Genomic DNA, 23,313 nt, shown 5'->3' with positions numbered 1-23,313 from the left:
GAAAAGAAATAAAAAAATTGGAATCCTTATGAGGTTTGCTTCTGGCAACCTCTCTCCGCTCTTTCTTGCACAGAAGAATTGGAATTGATGCCAGTTCCTCTTCAACTTTTCCTGTCCAAAATTCTTAGGTAATGAATTGCATAAAATATAAGGTTGATACTGACAGCCAGCTTCCCCTTTTCATACTCTACCAATGGACAATTTTCATATTCCCTCTCTAGGAAAAAGACTGTTGATTCGGATTTCTTGGACACTGACCTTACAATTTGACTCATACTGCTGGATTTTCATCAATACCACCTTTCCAAGGGGCCCTTCATGCAACTTTCCCATCCCAAATTAGGTCTTTTAAATCCCACATCTACTACATTCAACAGTTAGATGATTGCCGCATACTTATCTTTCAAACGCAATGCACAGAGCAATGGCGTAGCATAGAATTTACGTACGAAATAATACATCCCATACCACTGATACAATAGAATTCCAAAAATAGAAGGGTAACGATGCTTAAAGGCTGATGTGATACATACAGAACTACCCAAAAGATTAGAAGTTAAAAAATACAAAAGTTGGACTAGAATAGATCAAGAGGATATATATATAATATCACTCACCGACCACATGCCTCTCACATCTCTATCTACATTTAGTCTTTATTAATATGTAAATCACTATATCATGATCTTCTCTACCAACATCCTTCCTGGAAAATAATAAATGTAAGATATGTACATGTTATGTAATATGGGTAATTAGGCAGCAGCCGTACAATATGACAAATTGAGGTGGCGTGGAGATAAGAATAAGCAATTAGAATATGATTTTGTTGGTAGTAGCGGTGAAGGACACCAAATCTTGCATTAAATGGCCACCTCAATGCAGCAGAATCATCTAGGTAGCAACACTTATCGTCACGGTCAAATGGCCAGCAGCTCTATGAATAGAAGATACAGTGCCCCATTTGTCTACTCATAACCGTTGCATAATAATCATTGTAGTTAAGGTAATCCCAGAAACGCGACAGTCCGAATTCACCGTGTTTAGGTGATTGGAGGTAAATTAAGTATAACTCCTTGAGGTTCTTGGTGAATGCTCTTCTTATGGTGTGAACCTGCAAAAAAGTAGAATAATTACACTCTGTTTTCTAGAGAGTTGGAGTGAATGGTAGAGAACATGCTTTTGGTTTCTCTAGTTGCCACAGGAAATACTACAAAAAGGAAAGAACTTTCTCTTCTGATAAAGAGGTGAGGAAAATGAGAGTAAGTCTACTTGGCTTGTATCCTTCTCCTAGACATTTATCACCTCCCTACTTCCCGCTCCTTCTCGAGTGTTTTCATCAACAACCAGATAAACTTGAGATTTTGTACGTCTTTGTCCTAGCATTTTTCTTTCTTTAGAGAAATCCATTAATCAACAGATCCTTAGTCTCCTTACTAGTGTGCCAGAATCTTGTTTGCAAATAACTTAGCCAGAGCATACCCACATCAATTAAGAGATACTCCACGATGATACTTCATACGCAATAGTAACATACATGCATTGCCGGTACTTTATCCCAAAGCTTCAATATCATATCAAGTTTGGGAGTTTTTGACCACATCTCATACACATTCATTTCGCTACTCATCTCCACCATGCTATTAGTAAAATCCTACTAGCACACTGATTCCGTCCAGCTCCTCACAAGAGTGGATAGCATTAAGAAGGACTAAAGGAGTCTTAATACTTGTGATATCCATTTGAGCTCATATCATAATCAAGCATGATCCGAGGTGGCTCTCAAAGTGAAATAGTTTGACACGCACTCTTTATTACTCACAACATCATACAGCTAGCTTTCCCTAGATGTCTATAGTATACCTTCCTCTACAATGACATAGCAATCATACTTGAGCATAGAGGATGCATCCAACACGATATCACCAAATTACACTAAAATCTTAAATCTTTTTTTCCAACCACTGCAATAGTTTACGAGCAACTGCAAGTTCGATGCATCTCCTATGCATTTAGCACTCTGGGTTCATGTGAAACCAAGCTTTTATCCTAAACCAAAAATTATGAACCAGATAAACTTAGGGACTAATTTTTGGCTTAAAGGTCTTAGCTCATATTAGATTTGTTTCCACAAGTTAGAATGAGCATTCATGAACTTCAAGTTTCCTTAAAGAGTTCGAATGAGCATACTACTGCTGATGATGCGCTTTTACCTTGTCATGGTTACTGCCTTCAGATGGCCCTTATTTTTAAATAGCAACTCACTCACTATATCGACCTGTCCCTTATAGTACTCATAGATCACAATAATCGAGGAATACTTGATCTCAGGTGGACTACGAGATCTGTATGAGTGAAAACCATTTGATTTTCAATTTTCTAGAATACTGACTATGAAGATGCAAAATATGCATATCTATGTGCTTCTACCAAAAATTATCTTGCACATTCCGTATGTTGATACTTCAGCTTCAATAAGATAGTTAACAGTTGAACCCTCCTACCATTATATACAGCTGAATAAGCATATATTCTATGTGAGGGTTGTTAAAGAATCACCTGTGAAATGTCAATTTGAGAAAATATACTGGTCAAGGTTTCATCACTAGATACAGCCCCCAGAATGCTTCCAGTCAAACAAGATCGAAAATCCATTGCACACTGCAAGATGTTCTGGATAATGCCAGCAATAGGTCGTGTTTCATTGGATAAAAAACATCTGCAAGTTTGCAATCAATAGTTCACCGAGCATTATATTCCTTTCCGTAAAAAAGCAACCATGGGCCAAAAATTGGTGCACCAGTGCTACAAGTTTCTTGTATTCAGGTCCATACAGTCAAATTATACTTCTATATTAGTGCCTAGGCTTCGTAAACAATCCATAAATCATTTGGTAGTAATATGGATTATCTTTTAGGGAAAACAAAAGCAATCAGTGAGAAGTAGGGATATTGTGAAACAATGAAACATGGCTCAGAAGTTGCTACCAAAGGACTTTATGTTGTTTTTTTAACTCGAGAGAAAAAGAGGACTTTATGTGGTTTTAAGTATATTTAATCTGAAATGCGTACATTAGTCACAAAATTGAAATGGTTTGGCACTCTAAGAGCATCCAATCCTTTTTGTCCACTGATCTGGCCCAAGAATAAATATAAATGACAGGAAAACTTAAAACAAGAATTCTTCGCCACAGAAATGTGGTCTTAATGGTTGTGCTGGAATTTTAATCAGTTTTTGTTTTACCAGGAATAGCATAAAAACTGGAGGTTTCGCAGAGCAACTTTGGGGCATAGAAAGTGAGGTGAGGTTGGTACAGTATATTCATGTATTGGTGTCTGAGGGAGAGAGAGAAAGAGGACGTACATGTGCAGCGACTCGGTCAAATATGCCATATGCACCGACTCGAGATCCAACATATCTTGGACCTGGAAACATAAGTCCAATGGAAATTCACAAAAATTCGTAGACATCTTGATTCATAGAAACATTTTTCCCTTAACAATAGCACGAGAGCAGAATTCGCAGAATTGTCCCAAAAGACATGAATACATGACCCTTTGGCTAATATTAACGAGGATGCAAACAGAATTGAGCATGCTCACTTAAGTTTGAAGTCAATTTCCAGTTTCCCGGAATCGAGTTCAAGGGTTTTTCTAATTCAGGATGTCACATCAGTGACTTAATGTGATTATCATACTGTTGAAAATGCAATTCAAAATATATAATGAAACTTCCCTAGGTCAATAGGCTTGAACCACAAGCTAATAGGGTCGAGCCTGTGCTTGAGTAATAATTTTTTTCTAAACAAACAAATCAAAATAATTTTTTATCAAATAATTCATAAGAATACTTATAAAATAACCTAACTATATGACCAAATATATAAGAATTAAATAAGGAAACTAGGTGGGAAAAGAATAAAATATTATTTTCTCTTTCATTTCTTTTTTCTTGTAGACTTCTATTTCCTATTTAATTTTTTTTTTCTTTTTTTTTTACTATCTTCTTCTCTAACAAGTCAACAAGCTCCACCCCTTGCCCCATCCCTCCTCGCCGTCACCCCTCTTTTCAACCCAAACATAATCCCCACTCCAAACTAAAAATTGGTATATGTTGTCCATCTGTTGTATATATGGTGTGCATGTGGATGTGATTGCATATGTATATATGGATATATATTATACCTGTGGTGTTTATATATATGTAATGTGCATACATGTTTGTGTGTGGTTTGGTGGATTATTCAGAGAGCTATGTAGGAGAGGGAAGAAAGAAATAAGATGGGTTTTCAAATTGAAAACTGAAGGGTACTGTTATTCATGCAACATCTTAGTTTTTTGACTAAGTCTTCATCTTTTTGCCCAATAATATAGGGACAAGAAGGCCATTTTGCACTTTCTAGCTATTTTTTGCCTGAAACTAGCTGACAGGGGTTTAATGTAATTATGTAAACAATGAAGGTGGCTCCTATAATTTGATCAATCTGCAGGAGGGCATAACTATGTTTATCCCAAAAATCTAATTAATTGCTCAAAATCTTTCTGGAAAATGTCTTTTCTTTCTGTAGGCGTTTTGAAGGGCTTTTCTGGCCAAATATCCAATCCGTCACTATATATCAGGGTAGAGAATCTTCCACAGATTTTGTCACCAAATTGAGCTACTAATGGTCATGAATAAGGTTTACAAAGAAGCAACTACGAACATCATTTCTAGACGCACTAATTATACAGTTTAGTGTGCCTGTGACCTTTTATTTCTTATCGAATCTGCAATCTGCTTTCCCTTTATAAGTTAAATCTCACAATAAATCCAATACAAGCTAAAGAAACTCAAAGTAATTAAAGGAGAGGCACTAAAATTAATACCACAGAAACTTGATTGGTAGATATAGATTACAAGGAGATTATATAGTATGTGGACCATTAGCTTACATTGAAACGGAAAAGAAATGTTGCTGCTGAGTATAACTTAACATGGAGAAAAAAATTGCTGCTGTTGAAATATGATCTAGATAGACAACAAACCTTGCGCTCAAGAGAGTGCAGAAACCTATACCAGGATACTTGGGATAATTGTGATTGTACATATTGCTGTAACGTAGACACAAAATGGTTAATCTTGTGCCTGCAGTGAAAGAAGCCAAACAATCAGAAAACAGAAAACATAGGTATGCTGTTGAAGCGTGTGGATATATTCACCATGACTAACAAGCAGCCAAACAAAAGGTAAATGCAACCTTTTGTAGCATAATTTAGTAATCCCTGCAGGGGCAAGGATCAGGAAAAAATTAATGAAATCTTAACATTCAACATGAAGTAATCTTGAGCTTAAGATAATCGCCCCGTTGATTAAGAAAATCAGTTCATGTATAATGTTTCTTTTTATCCCAATTGGCCAACAGAGAGCCATAACTACACATCTCAGCAAAGTTTAGCTGTTCTTAGCACCACAAACCTCAGAATTAGGAACAGATCTGGGCAAAGAAACAGGAAGGAGAAAAGACCGACCTAGAACAAAGATCAAAACAAACATAAAAAAATTATAGACAACGGATGCTATGATCTATATGGTAAGTCTACTACCCATAATGTGTAATGCACCATTTTTCAGGTGATTGTGACAATATCCGCCCAAAATGCGACATCAAGATCAAGAAACAAGGCCTAATAAGTTATCTGTTCTGATCTCTGCAGGGATAAAAAAACAAAGGAGGAAACTTCCTAAAGTAGAAGCATACCCTTCCCAAAAACATTAATTGAAAATGACTCTTCCCATTTTGCTTTTCTCAGATATCACAGAAATCCTATTTATCTCAGTAACCAGGATAGAATCAATACCTAAGATGACATGCTTCTCACCTCCTCTATAACCTTCAACAGTCCTCAAAATGGTGGGTAATACGAAATGATGGAACACCAAATTCCAGAATTGGTGTAGCAACTTCAGAGGGTGTAAGCTAATCTTCTTTTCTTATGCATGTGTTGACACCATCTGAGACAAATGCCATGGGATTTCTAAAATTCAGCAATTAGACAGGAAGTGTCTTACTATCTAATAAACATGCCCACTTCCTCAGGGATTTAACACTACAGTAAGGCCTTGTTTAGTAGGCCTTATTTGGTGGGATATGTTGCTTAATCCAGCCCAATAGACTGTTTATTAGCATATTTGGCGGCCCACGATTAAGCACGAGGGCCCGGTATTGGCTGGGGTTGGGCACCGATTCCAATCCATACCACTTGCCCAGGATTAAAAACCCCATGGGTCCCTCTTTGCTGGATTGAAAATTCACTTCCAGTTTTGGTCCATCAGCTCAATTTTTTTCTCCCTGAAATGCAGTCATGTTTGGCGTTAATTTCGGTCGTGTTTCTGACAGTAATTAATGAAACTGTCCCCTTTCCTGGAATTTTAAAACGAGTCAACTAAAGATTGTCCCAAATGTTTACGGCAATAGTAAACAGGTTGCTTGGACATTAAATCGTGGTTTATACAGCTATTAATCACAAAAGACTATAATATGCACTAATACCACAATGCTTACTAAACATGGCCTAAAACTTTCAAGGAAAACAACTTACAGTCAATGAACTTAGTACGAGGAAGTAGAAAGACTTCATACATCAATTTATGAAATCAATAGAAGCTTCCTACCTGTTTCTTTTCCTCTTTCTTAATCGAATCATACAACAGCCAAAGATTGAACTCGAACTTACCTTGTTTCAGTTAAGATTGAAATTTGGTGGACCTCTCCTTTGTGTTGCTCCAAACGATAACACTGCTTGGAAATCGTGTAGAAGTAGTTCAGAAGCATCATATAAATATTAGTCAATGAAAGACTCAACTCTTTATTAGTTCCCATCTATGATAGAAGTGATAGAATCGATTACTCCTGGGTTATGAAGCATAAAGCGAATGCTATGATTCTTTTACACTCCTACGAATGACTATAATGCAGAACTTGAAATTATAGTCATTCACTTCATAAAAAAAAGTTCCAAAACACTAAAAAGCACAAGGTGCAATACATAGACAGGTGCATGTAAATCCAAACTTAAAACAGTATAAAATATAGGTCAGTTCTGAGAAAATACCTTCAGTGAGCACCATACGTCACTCAGTGAGAAAACAGCAAGCTTCACTTGTATCAAAAAGCTAAATATCTCAGAGTATATTTTCAATGCAGCAGGAGTCAGAATTATACTGACTGGCCAATCAATTCGATAACCCAAACCTAAGAAATCAAAGGAGTGGATTCCTGCCAAATGTAAGGTAATCAGTAAACAGAAAAGAAAGCCCGAGGTCAAACCACATTCATCTGTTGAGCAACAGAGGCAATACAATATGGTATTAGATTATCAAATTCCACGTCAGTGCTTTGAGAGGTGCAGGAGTGCTGAGGAGAGAATCCCCAAACACCTTGAGGCAATACAGGGTATCATTTCTTCTATGAGGCACATGCTTGGTCATCTGGGGTTGTACACCTTCACACACCAAGAGCCCCAAGTGACAAAACCTATGGCCCTATGCCACAGACAATGTGGGGAGTTAGAAAGTTTTAGGTTTTTCACAACTCTGGGAGTCCAGATGCCCTATGTTCAAATTTACTACAGCAATGTCATTGTTATATAATTATTTTCATTCATATGATTATGTTGATATTACTAAAGCAATTTTCCTATTCTACTTTAGCATTTCAAGAGCTATACATATACTTGTGTATGTAGAGCCTACTTACTAGTTTACAATCTTCCTCACACTGATTTTGTAATTTTTAGCTTATCTTTATATTTCAACAGCATGTTGTTTTATAATGAAAGACTAATATTCATGGGGCATAAGCTGCAAGCCATTACAATTCACATGGGAAACGCTATGCCAAACACCTTTGCCTAAACACTGACTCAAATACAAAATATACCCATGGCAGAAGCTGATAGATGTGTGACGCCTTCTCCTTTCAGGTACACATATAGCCTGTCCTTATTAGGGTCTCCTTCACATGAAGACCTTTGGACTGCCAGCTCCAGAACCCCCTGAATCTCTGGGATCCTCTTATCGACTTCATTGACATGCCATTTCTGATTTGACAAGTAAAAGGATCAGTAAGAAGTCCAATGCACAGAGTCAGATACACAACTGAAAAATACACGAGGCCAAAGAGACATGATAAACAGATCAGCCCAGTCTGCTAGTTCCATGAAATGATAGCATCGCAACGCCCGCAAATGTTCTTGCAACTTGTATCCTTCTATGAGCAACTTGATGGTCAACTTGCTTAGATATTTGTATCTACTAGGTGAAGGAAAGACATAAAAGCAAAATAGCTCAAGAATAAATACAAGACCTTGAGCCATCTATCATTCTTTGGACCATCATGCTTTAGTTTTACAGTAGAAGAATGAAAAATAACATTTAAATGATCTTTGGAGAAAGTGCAAAACAACTGATAGGATATTGACACATTATTCACTTTCCAGAAAATAATCTTTAAGCCTGTCAGACTGAGACATAGCAATTTCAATGTTCAATCGGGAGACATCCAGAACCAATACACCCACATCCAGAACCAATACCCCACCTTTTTCCAAGAACAGGATTCCAGACAGCTAAGAAGCTCAAGATAACAATCTGATAAAACTAAAACATGAAGACAAGACCTACAGGTCAAATAAAGAGGGGGAGCCTCCGGCACAAATATATATACCTCTGAAATACTTCTATCTTTCAATCACGGAATCACCTGAGTGCATAGACAATGGCCAAAGCTTTTGCTGATAAGACAAGAATCGGTCTCAGAGATTACAAAAGGGGCTCCTATTAAGGACATATATAGAGGAAAAGCTTGGATTATCTTAAGATATTAAGAAGTACAAAGAAAAATAATACTGAAACTTTGTGGTCTGAAAGAACATTGTAGATTACAGCTGTCATACAAAAGTGTTGTCTGAATATCTGTAAATCTCACTAGTGACAAGAAACATATGAAAAGCTTAAAAGACAGCAAAACTTCATAAGTCAAGGGACTCACATAGTGCAAATAGCCTGCTGACAAGGAATGTATAGGTTGTCAAAAACAGTAGATAGAGCAATTTTCTTTGCATTAAATAATGTTGTAGTTTCTATTAGCCACTCAAAAAAAGAAAACTTTGCAATATTAGTTATAAGATATACTTCTAGTATGTGATCTAACCATCAAAGATAAGTATAAGGATACTGAAGCAAAATCTCATCTAACACACATTTCTTGATCACAAAATCCAGCGGCATATCAGCTCCAGCCATCAATTTAGTCCTGTGATCTCTTATGGAACTGTTGACATTTTCAGATCTAGCAAGCATGCTCTCCCAAGTACTGCCACCAGAAATATTTGGCAGCAGTAAATGTTCCTTACTGCTTGTCATCTTATTCGGCGGGGGACTAACAGGACACAATTTGGCATTATTCTCTATGGTACTATCACCGTAATCTTCAATATCAAGATGATTGCTAGTATCAATACCAGCAGCAGGAGTTTCAGTTATAACTGAAAGTTCAGGCCGAACTTTATGTCCATGATCGCCCGCCACTTTGACTGCAAATGCCTTCAAAGGATCTTTAACAGAAGTAAAGTCAGAGTAGGAATACTTATAATTTGGAGGGCCTCTTTTACTGAGCACAGTCCTTGCATTAAAAAAAGAACCTCTGTTCAGTGTTGGATTCATGCTGAAAAATGTAGAATCATATTTCAGCTTTTCCAAACTGTTTTCAAGCAGAAGTTGATTCTTATTGCTTGTATTGACCTTGGAAGCATGTTCATACACATCTAAGTCAGTGTTCAGCAATCCACAAGTTCCCATGTTCAGCTCCAATTCATGATCAGGGGAATGCAACCATGTACTACGTGTCCCCCTAGCAATAAGGTGACCATCAAATAGACATAAATCTTGCTCGTTACTTGTAACTGGGGTTTGAGGTGTTTGTGAGAGTTTTTGCTCACTACTAACAGGATAATTTTCCTTGTGTGAATCATATGCAGCACAACCAGATTTACAGTTTATTTTGTATGGAAGATATTCCACAGGGTATGAAATCTCACTTGGGTACAGATTTTGCATTGTGTTGTCATTGGACAAATTCGAGGAGAAATCCAAAGCAGATAAATAACTTGGCTCCACATTACGAGATGCAAAAATCAGTTTATCAGCTTCATTTTGATCCTCAGAACTCTCAGAAGATGAGCATTCAGATGATTCCAAGAGATCTTCAGCATAAGAATACTCATCCGTAATGCTAGATGCCTCAGTATCCACCATACATTCAGGCCTGCTAATCAAATAGAGAACTGTTTGATCTCAATGGCAAATGCAGCAAAAGTTAAGACACCAAAGATCAAAATTCATGATTAAGAACAGGAAGGGAGCTTATTTAGGTAAAAACTGAACATTAGAGATGTCTGAACTTATCAGATTATGGGCAAAGGGGGAGAGCAAGAACTTACATCTTTTGATTTTTGCTATCGGTTAGAGGTGGATTCATGCTTTCGTCATCAACAGAAGATGCTTGGTGGTTGGGATTCTTCCCAAAATTATTCATAAGTCTTAGTGAAGCACTTTGAGAAGTAGACTGAAAATAAAATCTTCATGTCAAAAACAAATTAAGTCGAGCAGAAGATCACTGCTTTCGAAAGGGATAAAACCTGAATGTGACAGGCCCCAAAAAAAGAAGATAATCATCATACATGACAAGATTGCGAAACTTATCCATGAGATCTCACCGGATATTTTTCAAAAGCAAAGTCTCAAGATTGAATAAAATCATTGGACTCAGAGAAGACATTAACAAAAGGAAGGGAAAAATTAGTGTTGATGCTTAGCCTGTCAAGGATTGTTCTTGCTTCATTTTTACCTCAGGCTCAACTTGACCTAACAATGTCACCATCAGTTATCAAGCATATCATAATTGCATGCTCCCTATCGTGGATATATCCACAGTTGTCCTAAAGAAATAGATTGGAAATGGATATGACATGGACATCATAGAACAACATTCTGAATGTTAGATTGACTGCAAAAATATAAAATCAAAAGGAACAGACTACCAAGAAATTACCTGTCGATAAGTAAAATCAAATTTCAGTAAAATGCTTTCAATTTTTTCCAGCATTTGTTGGTAATAACTGGCTCTCATAAGCACTAGTGTCTCGATAGTTCCCTTGTCAAACGTGAGTGGAAATGCAAACCATAAATGTTCATTTGACAAACCAACCAAGCAGGGAAGGATCTCTTCAAGAGTATCACATGCACCAACACTAATAGACAGCTCAAGCAACTTCATTATCACTTGAAGCTGCTGACCAGTTCTACAAAGTGGAACCAGGCACTCTTCAAGGAAACAGGGTACGGCAGCTCCATCTCGTACCTGGGATAATCAATCCTCTGATCAGTGATCTACAGGAAAAGAAATTAATAGCATTTGAGGAGTCTCCGCATATAGGGCACAATAGGTGGGATTACCCTAATGGTGGGCAAAGGTGAAGCCGGCGCAACTCCACTTTCACCCGATGCATAAATCGAAAGCTCGTCAACGCATTCCACAATAAATTCGTGGTAAGGGTCACTAATTGAGCCATCAAAAATCCACGACCTAATAAAATCACTATACGGTTCATAGGTCTGGACAAAGAGGAACTTGAGGAGGGCAGAATGGTCTGGATCAGCAACCTAAAGGAAATTGAGGCACGCATCTATAAGACAATGCAAGCATTTCAAAAGAAACATAGAATTAACAGTTTTACAAGTACGCATAGTGAAAAACGTGCAAAATTATCCATGTTTACTCTAAGCAATTAATCATGGCTACTACCGAATTATGAGAACCATGAGCTAACCATCCATGCTGTTGCATTCTATATCAAAGATCATGCATTCTGAGACAGATTATATAATTTCCAGTAAATACCTTGTATCATGACATTGTTAGTCATTAGCCATGCTTTAAACTCCTGTGGGATAGTACAAGGCACTGGTGTGGGCATTATGATCTCAAAAAATTATGTCCAGTTATGGAGATATTACGGGTGCACAAAGTTAATCATTTGTATTAGCAATGCGTGCTTCATAAATTGTAATAGCATGGGAAAATAATAAACCCAACATTAGGAAAACATGATATCAAAATGTGAAAATGTGCAGTGCTACTCTGAAATGAAGACTAACATAAAAAAAAAAAAAAAAGGATAAATGAGTAGGAAACTACGAGTTAGCAATCACTTCCAGCTTAGGCACACAGATACAACAAGTAAAGCTCGTTTAGACAGGTTGACCTTCAGCTGAGCATATAGAAATGAGAGTAAAGCACCACTTTTTGGGAAGGCACTGAACTCTGAGTCTGCTCTAGTCTTCAAGTATTCCAAAGATGACACAGGAAAGCCAACAGTTAAATGATTAACATTGCAAAGATTTCCAAGGGCTTCAATTTGAGTCCTCAATCCCGTTGTGTGAAGGTAAACCTCCAAGAGTGTAATCTCTGAATGCCCAATGCTAGTAAGACAGCCTCCATCATTAGTCTTCGAGAAACGCCTTAAACTAACAGATGCAGGTAAGGTATTAAGCGCAGATATATAACCATCTATTATCTTTCCCACAGAAATCGCAAATGCCTGATTGATCAGAGTGAGATTGTGCAGGGGGTATTTTCCTTCTTCACAGGAATCACTTTTTGGGTTTTCATCAAGTTCTCCCACTCCACCAATATCTGGAGTTGTGAAGTAATTGACAAATCTTCGGAGAAGGAAAATTATGCAGCCAAACTGGCCAATAGAAGTAAGAAGATTTCCTACAGCAGCAGTACTTGAACAACGGGTCCATAAACTAGGAATTCGATTAGATGTTCTGTCTGCTGAACTGTAATGAAGTAATGCTGAGAGCTTTTCAATAGATATCAAAGCTGATTCCACACCTTGAAGAGCATTCATTGCCAATCTTACCAAACTGGGCTCCTAAACCGAATGCAGAAAGTTAAAAGAGAATGATAAATAGATGCAAACTAATACCACAAAACAAGGAAAGGAACAAAATTAGGGGCATCCATAGAAAGAAAACCATTCCACTTCACAAAGACAAGGAAAAATTAACAAAATAAAATGGATTCATATCAGAGAAACTGCACATTTGCTGAATTCACGTGTTGTATAATGAGCATGTCCATATCCTGGATAGATTCTTCAGCTGAGGCTGATCTGATGCTTTAACAGGTTCATAAGTTACACATTTACAAGCATAGGACAATCAGAAAAGTTTATGTACTCATGTATGGGGTCAACTGTGTGTATTTGGTCCATATTTACAAAGGCATAGCCAAATTATCTTGTGAGGGTTCAATAAACCCACTTAAAAATTGATTTTTTCATTGGTACTAGCATTGAAGGTTTATTTGCCTTAGACATGCATTTTCATATATAGAATATTTGATTCTTGACTCAAAATTATGAAGCATTCAGAGGAAAAGCTAGATTAACAACTATTGAGGGACAAAAAAACACCTTTCTTTAATATTGTTTAGTAAACCTAATACATTCAAGTTCCTTTTTCTAATTTCACGTTGTTAATTGAAATAAGCATTTATTCAGTAATCACTTAAAACCTCCAAACATGTTCGCGCAACGAAAAATCTGAACAATATGAATTGCCATATTGCTTAGACAATCACAATCCATGCACATTCCAGCATTAACCAACTGAATTCCCCATTTTTCACACATAAAAACCATACAAAACATGTATGCATCAAGAAATTCACAAGTATTCATACTTAGACACAGAGAGAAAGGGATAGATTACAGAGACAGTTGAAGTAGTATATAGAGCAGGGCTCGAGTTAGAAGAAGGCTGAGATGACGCGCCGGCTTGAGAAGGAAGGGAGTCCCACGATCTGGGTGGGACCCATGGGTCTTCGAGCCTGAGCTTCTCCAACAAAGAATCCATTACGGAGGTCGACGACTGCACCGCCATTAGGACGCACCACCGCCGGCGGCAGACGGTTGCTAACTCCCGCACTCAGCCGGAGTGGAGTGAAGTCGAAACTAGAAAGAGGGAAAATTGAAAATTAAAAATGGAGCTATTCTTCAGCTTTTTCATTCTCTACAGTGAGCTCAGTACACTCTTAAAAGTGAAATAATACATAATTATAATTACCCAAAAAAAAAAAAGGAAAGCTACAAAGTCGTGTTAAGAGTGAGCAGCGACTTTGGGGAAACTCATATCTGTCTATTTCTTCTTAATTTTTTGTTAAATATTATCTATTTTGATTTTTTAAAAGTGAAACATAATTATAATTACCCAAAAAAAAAAAAGGAAAGCTACAAAGTCGTGTTAAGAGTGAGCAGCGACTTTGGGGAAACTCATATCTGTCTATTTCTTCTTAATTTTTTGTTAAATATTATCTATTTTGATTTTTTAACCGATGCAAATTGACTATCATTGAAATTTAAGCCATGCTTAATTATGTTATACTTTAGTGGCCAAGGGTAGAGTTAAAGTTCATGAACAAGTTCGAAATCATGAGTTCAAATCATATTAAATATATGGATATTTATCTCACTTTACGTGCGTTTTTATAATTGATACGTTCTTAATTATATTGATATTGATTGAATTAATGAAATTTGTTTATAATTTGAGTCATATTAATATATTGATTTAATGTTAAAAAGTTGAATCTAAATAATTATGTCATATATGTTCAAGTAATGGATCATTATTAATTGATTTTGAAACGAAAACAGATACGGGACAAGAATAAAAAACTTAATAACCGGTGGGCTAAATTAAGTATGAAAATGGGCCTAAATTTATATCAATTTGAATTTTCATTCAATTTTTATTTGATGAGTATGGGTTTTGGACAATGAAATTGGGTCTAAAGCAAATGATCCAAACTTTACCCATATAATTCCAACCTATCTTAGGGCAACATTACTCAAGACCAATGTGCACCACACACTCAAATGTGTGTATAATTAATTTTAAATTTGAAAAAAATAAATGATTATTTTAAAAGTATATTTTTTTATTGGATAAATAAGAAAAACTACAAATTAAAGAAATTGATGAGAAATTATTGAAAAAAAGATGGGGAGAAAGAAAAGAAACATACATAGTGTTTGGATTTGTGTTTTAAGTGTTTTGTTTTGGTGTTTTGAAGATAAAGAGAGAAAAATAGAAATAAATAAGTGTGTGCTGGAGATAGATGATATATTTAAATTTGTGTTTTGAGGTAATTTAAAATATTTTAAAATAAGTGGTATAGGTTTGATTTTGGGATTTGGGAGACAAAAATCATTGTTCATTGTCAAACATATATATTTTTATATGTAAATATGTATATATATAATTATTGCATATTTAATGTTGTATTTTTTGGTAGACAAAAAACACTGTTCATTATCAATTCATGTATATATAGAAAGTTGAAAAATAAAAAAACACACAGATAAGGTGTAAAAAAATATAAGAACAAACATTGGATGTGTTTTATCTTGTCTCGAGAAATGCCAAAATATAAAATCAAAACTAGTGGCGGAAGCTGAGAAAAAAGACAGAGAAAATGAAGATTAATAAAATAATTTCTAAAAAATGAAAAACGACAAGAAGACACGACAACGGTGCTTATTTATTATATAATAAAAGTATAGATTTAAAGTTTAAGAAATAAAAAATAATTATAATTTTATAATAAAATTGGAGATATAATTTAGAAATAGTTAAATAAGCATGAAAAAACACAAGGAGGAAGTTTGTTCTTTCCCTGTGGAGGAAGCTACTAAACTAAAGAGAATAAGCCAACATGGAGTCTTTGATTGCATGTAGAAAAGGAAATATTCCACAAGAACTAAGTCCAAAATGCAAAGAAAGCCTGCATTCTAATAAAGGTATATCTATTCTCAAAGAAACTCTATGTCTAATCACACACACAAACACACAATGCTATATATATATAACATACATACACACACTACCATCCTCATCACTCACCATCTCTCATCAACAGAGCAAGCCCCAAAAAGAAAAAAAAAATATATTATATAGTAAGAAAATCGATAAAAGATCGATAACAATATGGACGCAAGTGCTGGGGCTGCCGCATCTGCTACCAACAGTTTCGAACCATCGTCCGATTTGATACATGAGGAAGAATGCGATACCCTCCTCTTGTATCTTCCCGGTATGTTGGCTATACCCTCCTCCCACCTCCTGTTCTTTTATTCTCTAATGCTGGCAAGCGTTCTATGTCAATATTAGAGTGTATGACTTATAAGTCTCAAATTTAATGGTTTTTCTACCTAACAAGGTGCGTTTTCATAAAAACAAACCTCCATGGGCGTAGGGAGTCCCTCTTGTCACATGCTGCATCAATAATAACACTTCTATGCATGCGTATTATCATGGATCATCACGTCAAAAAATTCAAAATACTATATATCACCAAATATCTTATTTGACTAGACTCTAATACCATAATATTGAATGAGCCCTTCATTTGAAAGTTTAGTTTAAGTTTATATATAGAACGGGGAATCATTCAATATTTAGTAACTCTGACGACAGCGGCCAACGCATTACAGGGTTCACGAAAGAACAATTGAGAGTTCAGCTAACAAGATCAGGGATCCTGAAGATAAGCGGAATAAGGCCAGTTGGGGACAACAAGTGGAGCAGCTTTCAGAAGGATTTCCCCGTCTCCGCAAACTGCGACACCAACAAAATCAGCGCTAAATTCGAAGGCGGCATACTCTACGTCAGGCAGCCAAAACTCATCGTTCCCGCAGACAAAGAAGACAACAAAACCCCACCCCCACAGCCCCAGCAGACGACGACGCCCACGAACGAGCCCCCACCGGCTCAAAAGATCGATCAAGCACCGAAACACGATGAACAAAGCAAGCAGACTAGCACCAATAAGGAAGCTGCAGATCATTCCCAGGAATCAGCTCAGATAAAAGACGCAAAACCCACTAAGGAAAAGGAGAAAGAGAAAGCCGCAGCAACAACGTCCGCGAACGATAAATATGAAAGGACTGCAGCGCAAGCTGATGCTCCTCAGTTGGGGAATAAAACGACTAACGGCGGTGGCGTAGCGAAAGCAGATGAGCATAAGCTCAGTGCGGGAAGTCCGGCGGCCAAACTGAGGACGGCGAGGCAGACGGTGATGATGATTCTGGCCGTTGTCTTTGCTTTTGGACTTGGAATCTATATTAGCAGGATGAATTGGTTTTCAGGAAAAGCTGAGTGAATTGTAACTAAGCTGCTTGTTGTTTTGTAATGGATCATATCAGCTTAATTGACGTGTATGTGATTTCAACTTGTTGATGTGAATAAATGTACTACAATGCGGATTTTAATTTTTTATTTTGCTTTTTTTTTTATTTCATTTAATAATACATGAATAAAGATTATCATACTTATTTTATTTTTTAAAAGTATTATATATATGCCGAAGGTACAATAGAATTTCGAATAGAAAAAGGGTTCAATGTAATTTAAACTCTGTAATACTATAAATGATCAAATTAATAAAAAAAATAGTAATTTACCTCCTTGTATTTTTAAAAATAAAGCAATTTACCTCTCTGTTTAAGGAGGTAAATTATTTTATTTTAAAAAATATAAGGGGGTAAATTGCTGCATTTTAAAAATATAGGAAGGTAAATTGCTATTTTATTTTTCATATATAGAAGGGTAATTTGTTAATTTGCAATATCACAAAGGAGTTATTCGCATTTTTTCCATTGTAATCTGAATTTAATTATATTATGCTAAATTAATACTTTTGACCGCAGTCAAACAAATCAGTGCAAAAATTTAAGTGTTGACCATGATAATTCGAGTTCTACCATGACTTTAGTTATGATAAAAATATTTATCATAATTTGTAACTATAAATAATGCTTCAACCTTATTTTCAAAAACAACGACAAATGTAGTTGTAAAACTCTAACGAATTCATATTTACTATAATGTTTTATTTTTAATTATAACGAAAATTCATATTTTATTGAAAAAATATAATTTTGTACCTGAGCAAAATTGTGACCTTTAATCTAAAATTCTCGAGTCCAAATTAATTGGCCCTGAATAGTCTTTCAAAACTACTTTGGGCTTCATATGTTTCAAGGGGAAGTAGGTAAAATAAAAGAGATGGGCAATCACAAACTGCCGTGTGTGGCATATTCGAGACAAAACCTATAAGTAAAAAATTACTATTTATTGTCAAATCATACTTTTTTTATATATATTTATGTATATATGTATGTGTATATATATATATTTTTATGCTAAAACAGTTAAAAACACCTAAATAAGGTGTTTTTTAATTATGGCAAACATTGGGTATGTTTTGACTTGTCTCGGAAATAAGTTGGAAATGAAAACAAACATAGTGCTTGTGTTTTGTAAGTGCTCGTGTTTTGTAAACTCCAGCAAAAAAAACCTATCTTCAGGAATTGATGGAGCGTACATTGCACGTGCGAGTGGTGCGATTTGGGAACTGTTTTGGAATCTTTAAATGATTTTTTTATTGTCATTATGATTAAAATGTCCCTGTATGACTATATAATAGTTTTTGATGATTTTTTACTTGTTTTCAACTTATTTTGAGTATTCTTTTTTTAATTTTTATCTCTATAAAAAATTAAATTTTTTTAGATATATTTATTTAAAAGTACAAAAATATTATATAATTTTTTTAATATTTAACAATTTAGATTAAAAATTAAATTAAATCACAACAGAAAATTTAAATGTCTTAACAAATATGGATATTAATGAATTATAAAAATTATACATTATAATTTTTAATTTAAGATTATTTTAAAATATACTTATATCAAATATAAGATACCAAAAAAATTAAAAGAATTACATTATATACTAAATTTTATTTTTCAAATTTAAATATGTACATAAATATAAATCTTAAATAATTAAAACAATTATAATTTATAAATTAATTTGAATTATTATTTAGGTTAAATATTTTATTAATTATATTATTTTTTATATATGATATTTATATTTAAGTTAGTATTATATATTTAAAAAGAAAAAGAAAAAATAAGAAAAGAACGCAAAGAGGGCGACAACCGCCTAGATCTAGCGTTCGTTGGCGGCCGTCGCCTGGTTGTCGTCTTTTGTCTTTTTTTTTTTTTTTTTCGGCCATCGCCCTCCTTATCTTTTTTGGACAACGTCACCAAATTGGGCCGAGGTGTGGAAGAGTAGTTTTCTCTTTTTTTTTTAAAAAAAAATATTTTTATAATATATATTTAAAATAATAAATCTAAATTCTTAACTTTTTTTATAAATTTAAGATCTAACTGCTCTCGTCTAATCAATAAGGATTCAACGATCATTAAAAAAAAAATAAACAATATGTAATATGTAAGGATATAAAAAAGTTGATGTTGTTAGTTATATTTAATAGAGATGGGCAATTTAGTTGAATTTATAAAATATAGGGGGATATTTACCTATTTCAAATCAGATGGGTCTTTTTTGCCGAGTTTTTAAATGACAGGAGTTTTTTTGCAATTTATCCTAACTTATAGAGAAATTATAGTCTAAACCCAATTCGGTCAAACCTGAATCAGTCATATGACAAGTATGATATACTTTTCGTATGATTGGTGTATAGTTCAAAGAAAGTAACAAATAACATAGCAAGTGTGATGCACATGTTATATGATTGGTTTCATTTAACCAAACCTGATCCGAATAATTTTTTTTTTCCTAACTTATATATCGCGAATGTACAATTTATTTTATTAAAAGGGTACGTTACGACGGGCTCTCCTGAAGTTTGTTATAATTATAGATACTCCTCGTGACAGCCTATTATAACCGAGCATTTGTTAAACGACTATTAATTCAGTGAATATTTGTAATTTTTCTAATTAGGGTAAATTACAATGGGCTCCCTTAAAATTTATCTTAATTTACAAATAACCATCGTTGTTAGAAAAATTATAAATACCTCTAAATATTCTAAGAAATATCTCCTCCAATGAGCTATCACTAGGGAGTATTTATTAGGGTGCTTGTAATTTCAGAAAGTATTTGTAACGTTTCAAACAATGATAAAATATTTATAATTATAGCAAACCTTAAAAGAACCCGTTGTAATTTACCCAAATAAATCACAAACTTGAGGAAAACCTTTTCTAATTTGTCCTTTATTTAGACTACCACCACCATAATTACTTTATTAAATTCATAATTAAGAAAGAAAAAAGAAATAAAGAAAGAAGGAAGGAAGAGGATGTTGATATTAAAATTTAAAAATAATTTTATGTGGCAACAAGACCCTTAATTAGGATAATAATTAAGTATGGTTTTGATAATTAACACAAAAACAATTGTGGACATCATGGTATCTTCTGTAAGTTAATTACGAGAACAGTCTTAATCAAGTGCTAATTATCAGATTCTTTGTTTATTCCATACTAATCACGTGCTATGTTACTGTATCAATGTCATTATCAACTCCTCTTAATCTTCATTAATTAATGCAAATTGCAATTAGGACAAAGCATTAAGAAAGAAAAGTAAAAGAGTTCCACAGTGTAATGGCTCATGCATTACGTTTCGAATGGAATTATCATTATTTTTATGGGATAATTACGTTTACAGCTCGCTGATCTATTTATATAAAATATTTTATATAAGGATTAAAGGAAATTTTCGTCCCCTAATTTCAAATTATTCTCGTTTTAGTTCTCTAAGTTACTAGGGTTCTATTTTGGTCCCGTAAAACTGAAAAAATCTCAATTTTGGTACAAATTTGATCGTAAGTTGAGTCATTCGCCGGAAAAAGTCACATACTAGGCATGTGACTTTTTAAATTGGGGCTTGCATTGTGATTAGCCATCCTAAAAGGCTTAAAGGCAATTTTCGTCCCCCTAACTTCATGCCATTCTCATTTTAATCCCTTAACTTTAGGCCATGTCTTCACCACATCATCTTTTCAGCCAATCACAATGCAAGCCTCAATTTAAAAAGTCACATGCCTGACATGTAATTTTTTCCGGTGAGTGACTCAACTTTCCGACCAAATTTGTATCAAAATTGAATTTTTTTCAGTTTTACGATACCAAAATGGAACCCTAGTAACTTAAGGGACTAAAACGAGAATGGCTTGAAGTTAGGGGACGAAAATTGCCTTTAAACCTTTATATAATTACAAAAACTACCTATAAAACTCGAAAAGTATAATAGTTTGTGTAATGATGTGATGCTGATGTTTTTTTAAAATGTATGTATAGTTTTTCAAAAAGTATAGGTGATTTGTATTAACAGACCATAAGTCAAAGGTGAAAATATATATATTGGTAATTTTTCAAACAACGAAAAAACACTTATTATTATAAAAAATATCACGAGGGCTCGTTGTAATTTAAGGTATTAAATTTTAATGCGATAAAAATGTTCTTTTTAGAATATTATTCTTGATGAAAGATCTAATGTCTAAATATAACCTACATAACAAGCACAACTCCATTCAATAAGTATTTCCTATTTATAGCAAATGCCCTACCACCATATTGTACATTAATATTCTTAAATTGATAGCCCACTTTAAAATCTCAATATATACGGTTCGAATCTTTTATTACAAATTGACGTGCCACTTTGTATTATAATTAATTTATATAAATAACAATATATAATTTTTAAAATAGTAAATAAGCATTAATTACTACAATTTTTTTTTTTATTTTTTTTTGAAATTATATTTACACCCTTTTGAAAAATACTCCATTTACAATTATATCAGAATTTGAACGAAAAATAATAATTTGAATAAAAAAAAGAATATTGATAACATGACTAAGTTGTTCTCATAAATCAATGTTTTTTATCCAATTACAAAGTTCTTAGAAAATAAATTTACAAACCCTAATCGAAGGGGTACCTTTGCAAACAAAAAATTATCGTGCAAGTATAATTTCAAATTTTATTTTTAATAAAAAATGAATTCATAATTTATTTTTTCGTACAAATACAAGATGTCGCGGTTAAACCAGTATGTAAGTATCTCCAGTTGTTGGCATTGTAGTTCTTGGAAACTTCTTGGTATGTTAGTTGTACCACCACCATTGTTGAATTGGGGCCAACTTAGTTGCAAAATGTGATTTGCTTTAATTAGTGCATACCTTTACATCTCCTTTTATAATTAGGGTTTTGAAAATTTATAAATTGATTCTTTGAGAGGTTTCAATATATTATATTGAACGGAAATATTGAACAAATATCTATCTTATTTTGAAATGTATCTCTTTTAATATTTTATCTTTTTTCATATTTTTCTCTCCCCTTATCAAAATTCAGACTCTAGAGTATGGTATATGTATACGTATTCGATGATACAAATACACTGTTGGCATAAAATATATTAATAAAAATATATTGAACATGTATATATATTTTTATTTATTTTGTGTGATTTTTTTTTTTGCATTTTTAACCATTAAAAACAAAATTATATATATTTACTCAAAAATATCATTTTTTATTTATAAATTTATCATTTTATAAAAAAATATAATTTAAATTTATTTTTATAATTATTAAAAACTGTGTAACCCCTCGATCGCCTTCCCCCTCCCCAGCCACACGGCATGGGGGGTGGGGGGATTAATTTTTTTTTCAAATGATATATTTAATCAATAAAATATCAATACTTGATTTTTTTTTTTTATAAATTTAAAATTCAACGATTACGATTAATTGATTAGATTTAACGAATATGGTATAATCAATATAGATTGATTCAAAGGTTATTAAAATAAAGAAATAATATATATTAAGTAAGGGTATAACTGTTATTTTGTGAAAAAATTAACGATGTTAGTTACATTTAACGAAAAAAAACGATTGAGCTACATTTAATAAAATAGAAATAATTTTTTTTTGTCTATTTTTAAAATAGAGAGGGGGGTCGAGCAGATTTTTAAAACACAGTTAGATTTTATACATTTAAATTGAAATTGAATTAATTATACCATCTATAAAATAATCAGTTGCATATCAAGAATATATACTTACATATAAAATGCATTATACTCATTGGATAAATTGATGCATAATTTAAAAAAAGTGATCAATTACATATGATCACACACTCATATTCTGGCCCTACCATTACACACAGCCCAGACACCATTATTACGCACACAAACTATGTGTCTTAAATGCATCTACACTTTGTACTTACTGCTCGGTAATTAATTTGAGAGTGGATAAGAGTTTCATTTCATGTCATAAAATGGGAAAAATTCAAAC

General features: G+C 33.8%; 2 protein-coding genes across 8 annotated transcripts; one reads left to right on the top strand and one right to left on the bottom strand.

Annotated features, from left to right (window-relative positions):
• LOC105163762 lies at positions 304–14,119 on the bottom strand. 7 transcript variants are annotated; one of them, XM_011082216.2, is made up of 14 exons: positions 13,819–14,119; positions 12,303–12,977; positions 11,494–11,700; positions 11,090–11,398; positions 10,479–10,603; positions 9,215–10,306; positions 8,148–8,289; positions 7,919–8,078; positions 7,092–7,255; positions 6,714–6,775; positions 5,025–5,124; positions 3,364–3,425; positions 2,560–2,719; positions 306–1,114 (listed from the first exon to the last, which is right to left on the bottom strand). In XM_011082216.2, the coding sequence occupies exons 1-14, from the start codon at positions 13,987–13,989 to the stop codon at positions 938–940; spliced, it is 3,606 nt and encodes a 1,201-aa protein (XP_011080518.1). In that variant the 5' UTR covers positions 13,990–14,119; the 3' UTR covers positions 306–937. The 7 variants fall into 7 exon arrangements, 6 of the variants coding, with proteins under 6 accessions (XP_020550515.1, XP_011080518.1, XP_020550514.1 ...); XM_020694855.1 differs by having other exon boundaries at positions 12,303–12,969; positions 13,819–13,936; XM_011082217.2 differs by having other exon boundaries at positions 307–1,114; positions 9,215–10,303.
• Positions 16,000–17,385, top strand: LOC105163761 (inactive protein RESTRICTED TEV MOVEMENT 2). Its single transcript, XM_011082215.2, has 2 exons — positions 16,000–16,201; positions 16,602–17,385. The coding sequence occupies exons 1-2, from the start codon at positions 16,096–16,098 to the stop codon at positions 17,267–17,269; spliced, it is 774 nt and encodes a 257-aa protein (XP_011080517.1). The 5' UTR covers positions 16,000–16,095; the 3' UTR covers positions 17,270–17,385.

The sequence above is a fragment of the Sesamum indicum genome, linkage group LG6 (genome assembly GCF_000512975.1).
Source record: "Sesamum indicum cultivar Zhongzhi No. 13 linkage group LG6, S_indicum_v1.0, whole genome shotgun sequence".
NCBI lineage: Eukaryota > Viridiplantae > Streptophyta > Magnoliopsida > Lamiales > Pedaliaceae > Sesamum > Sesamum indicum.
Note: the sequence above shows the minus strand (reverse complement) of the source record. Positions and strands in the feature narration are given on the sequence as shown.

Coding starts and splice junctions, on each gene's coding strand:
- LOC105163761 (XM_011082215.2), top strand. CDS start 16,096: ATGGACGCAAGTGCTGGGGCTGCCGCATCTGCTACCAACAGTTTCGAA. Junction 16,202..16,601: donor CCTCCTCTTGTATCTTCCCG/GTATGTTGGCTA, acceptor AACGCATTACAG/GGTTCACGAAAGAACAATTG.
- LOC105163762 (XM_011082216.2), bottom strand. CDS start 13,989: ATGGCGGTGCAGTCGTCGACCTCCGTAATGGATTCTTTGTTGGAGAAG. Junction 10,604..11,089: donor TTGATTTTACTTATCGACAG/GTAATTTCTTGG, acceptor TTTTATTTTCAG/TCTACTTCTCAAAGTGCTTC. Junction 5,125..6,713: donor TCAATCTTAACTGAAACAAG/GTAAGTTCGAGT, acceptor CTTTCACTGCAG/GCACAAGATTAACCATTTTG.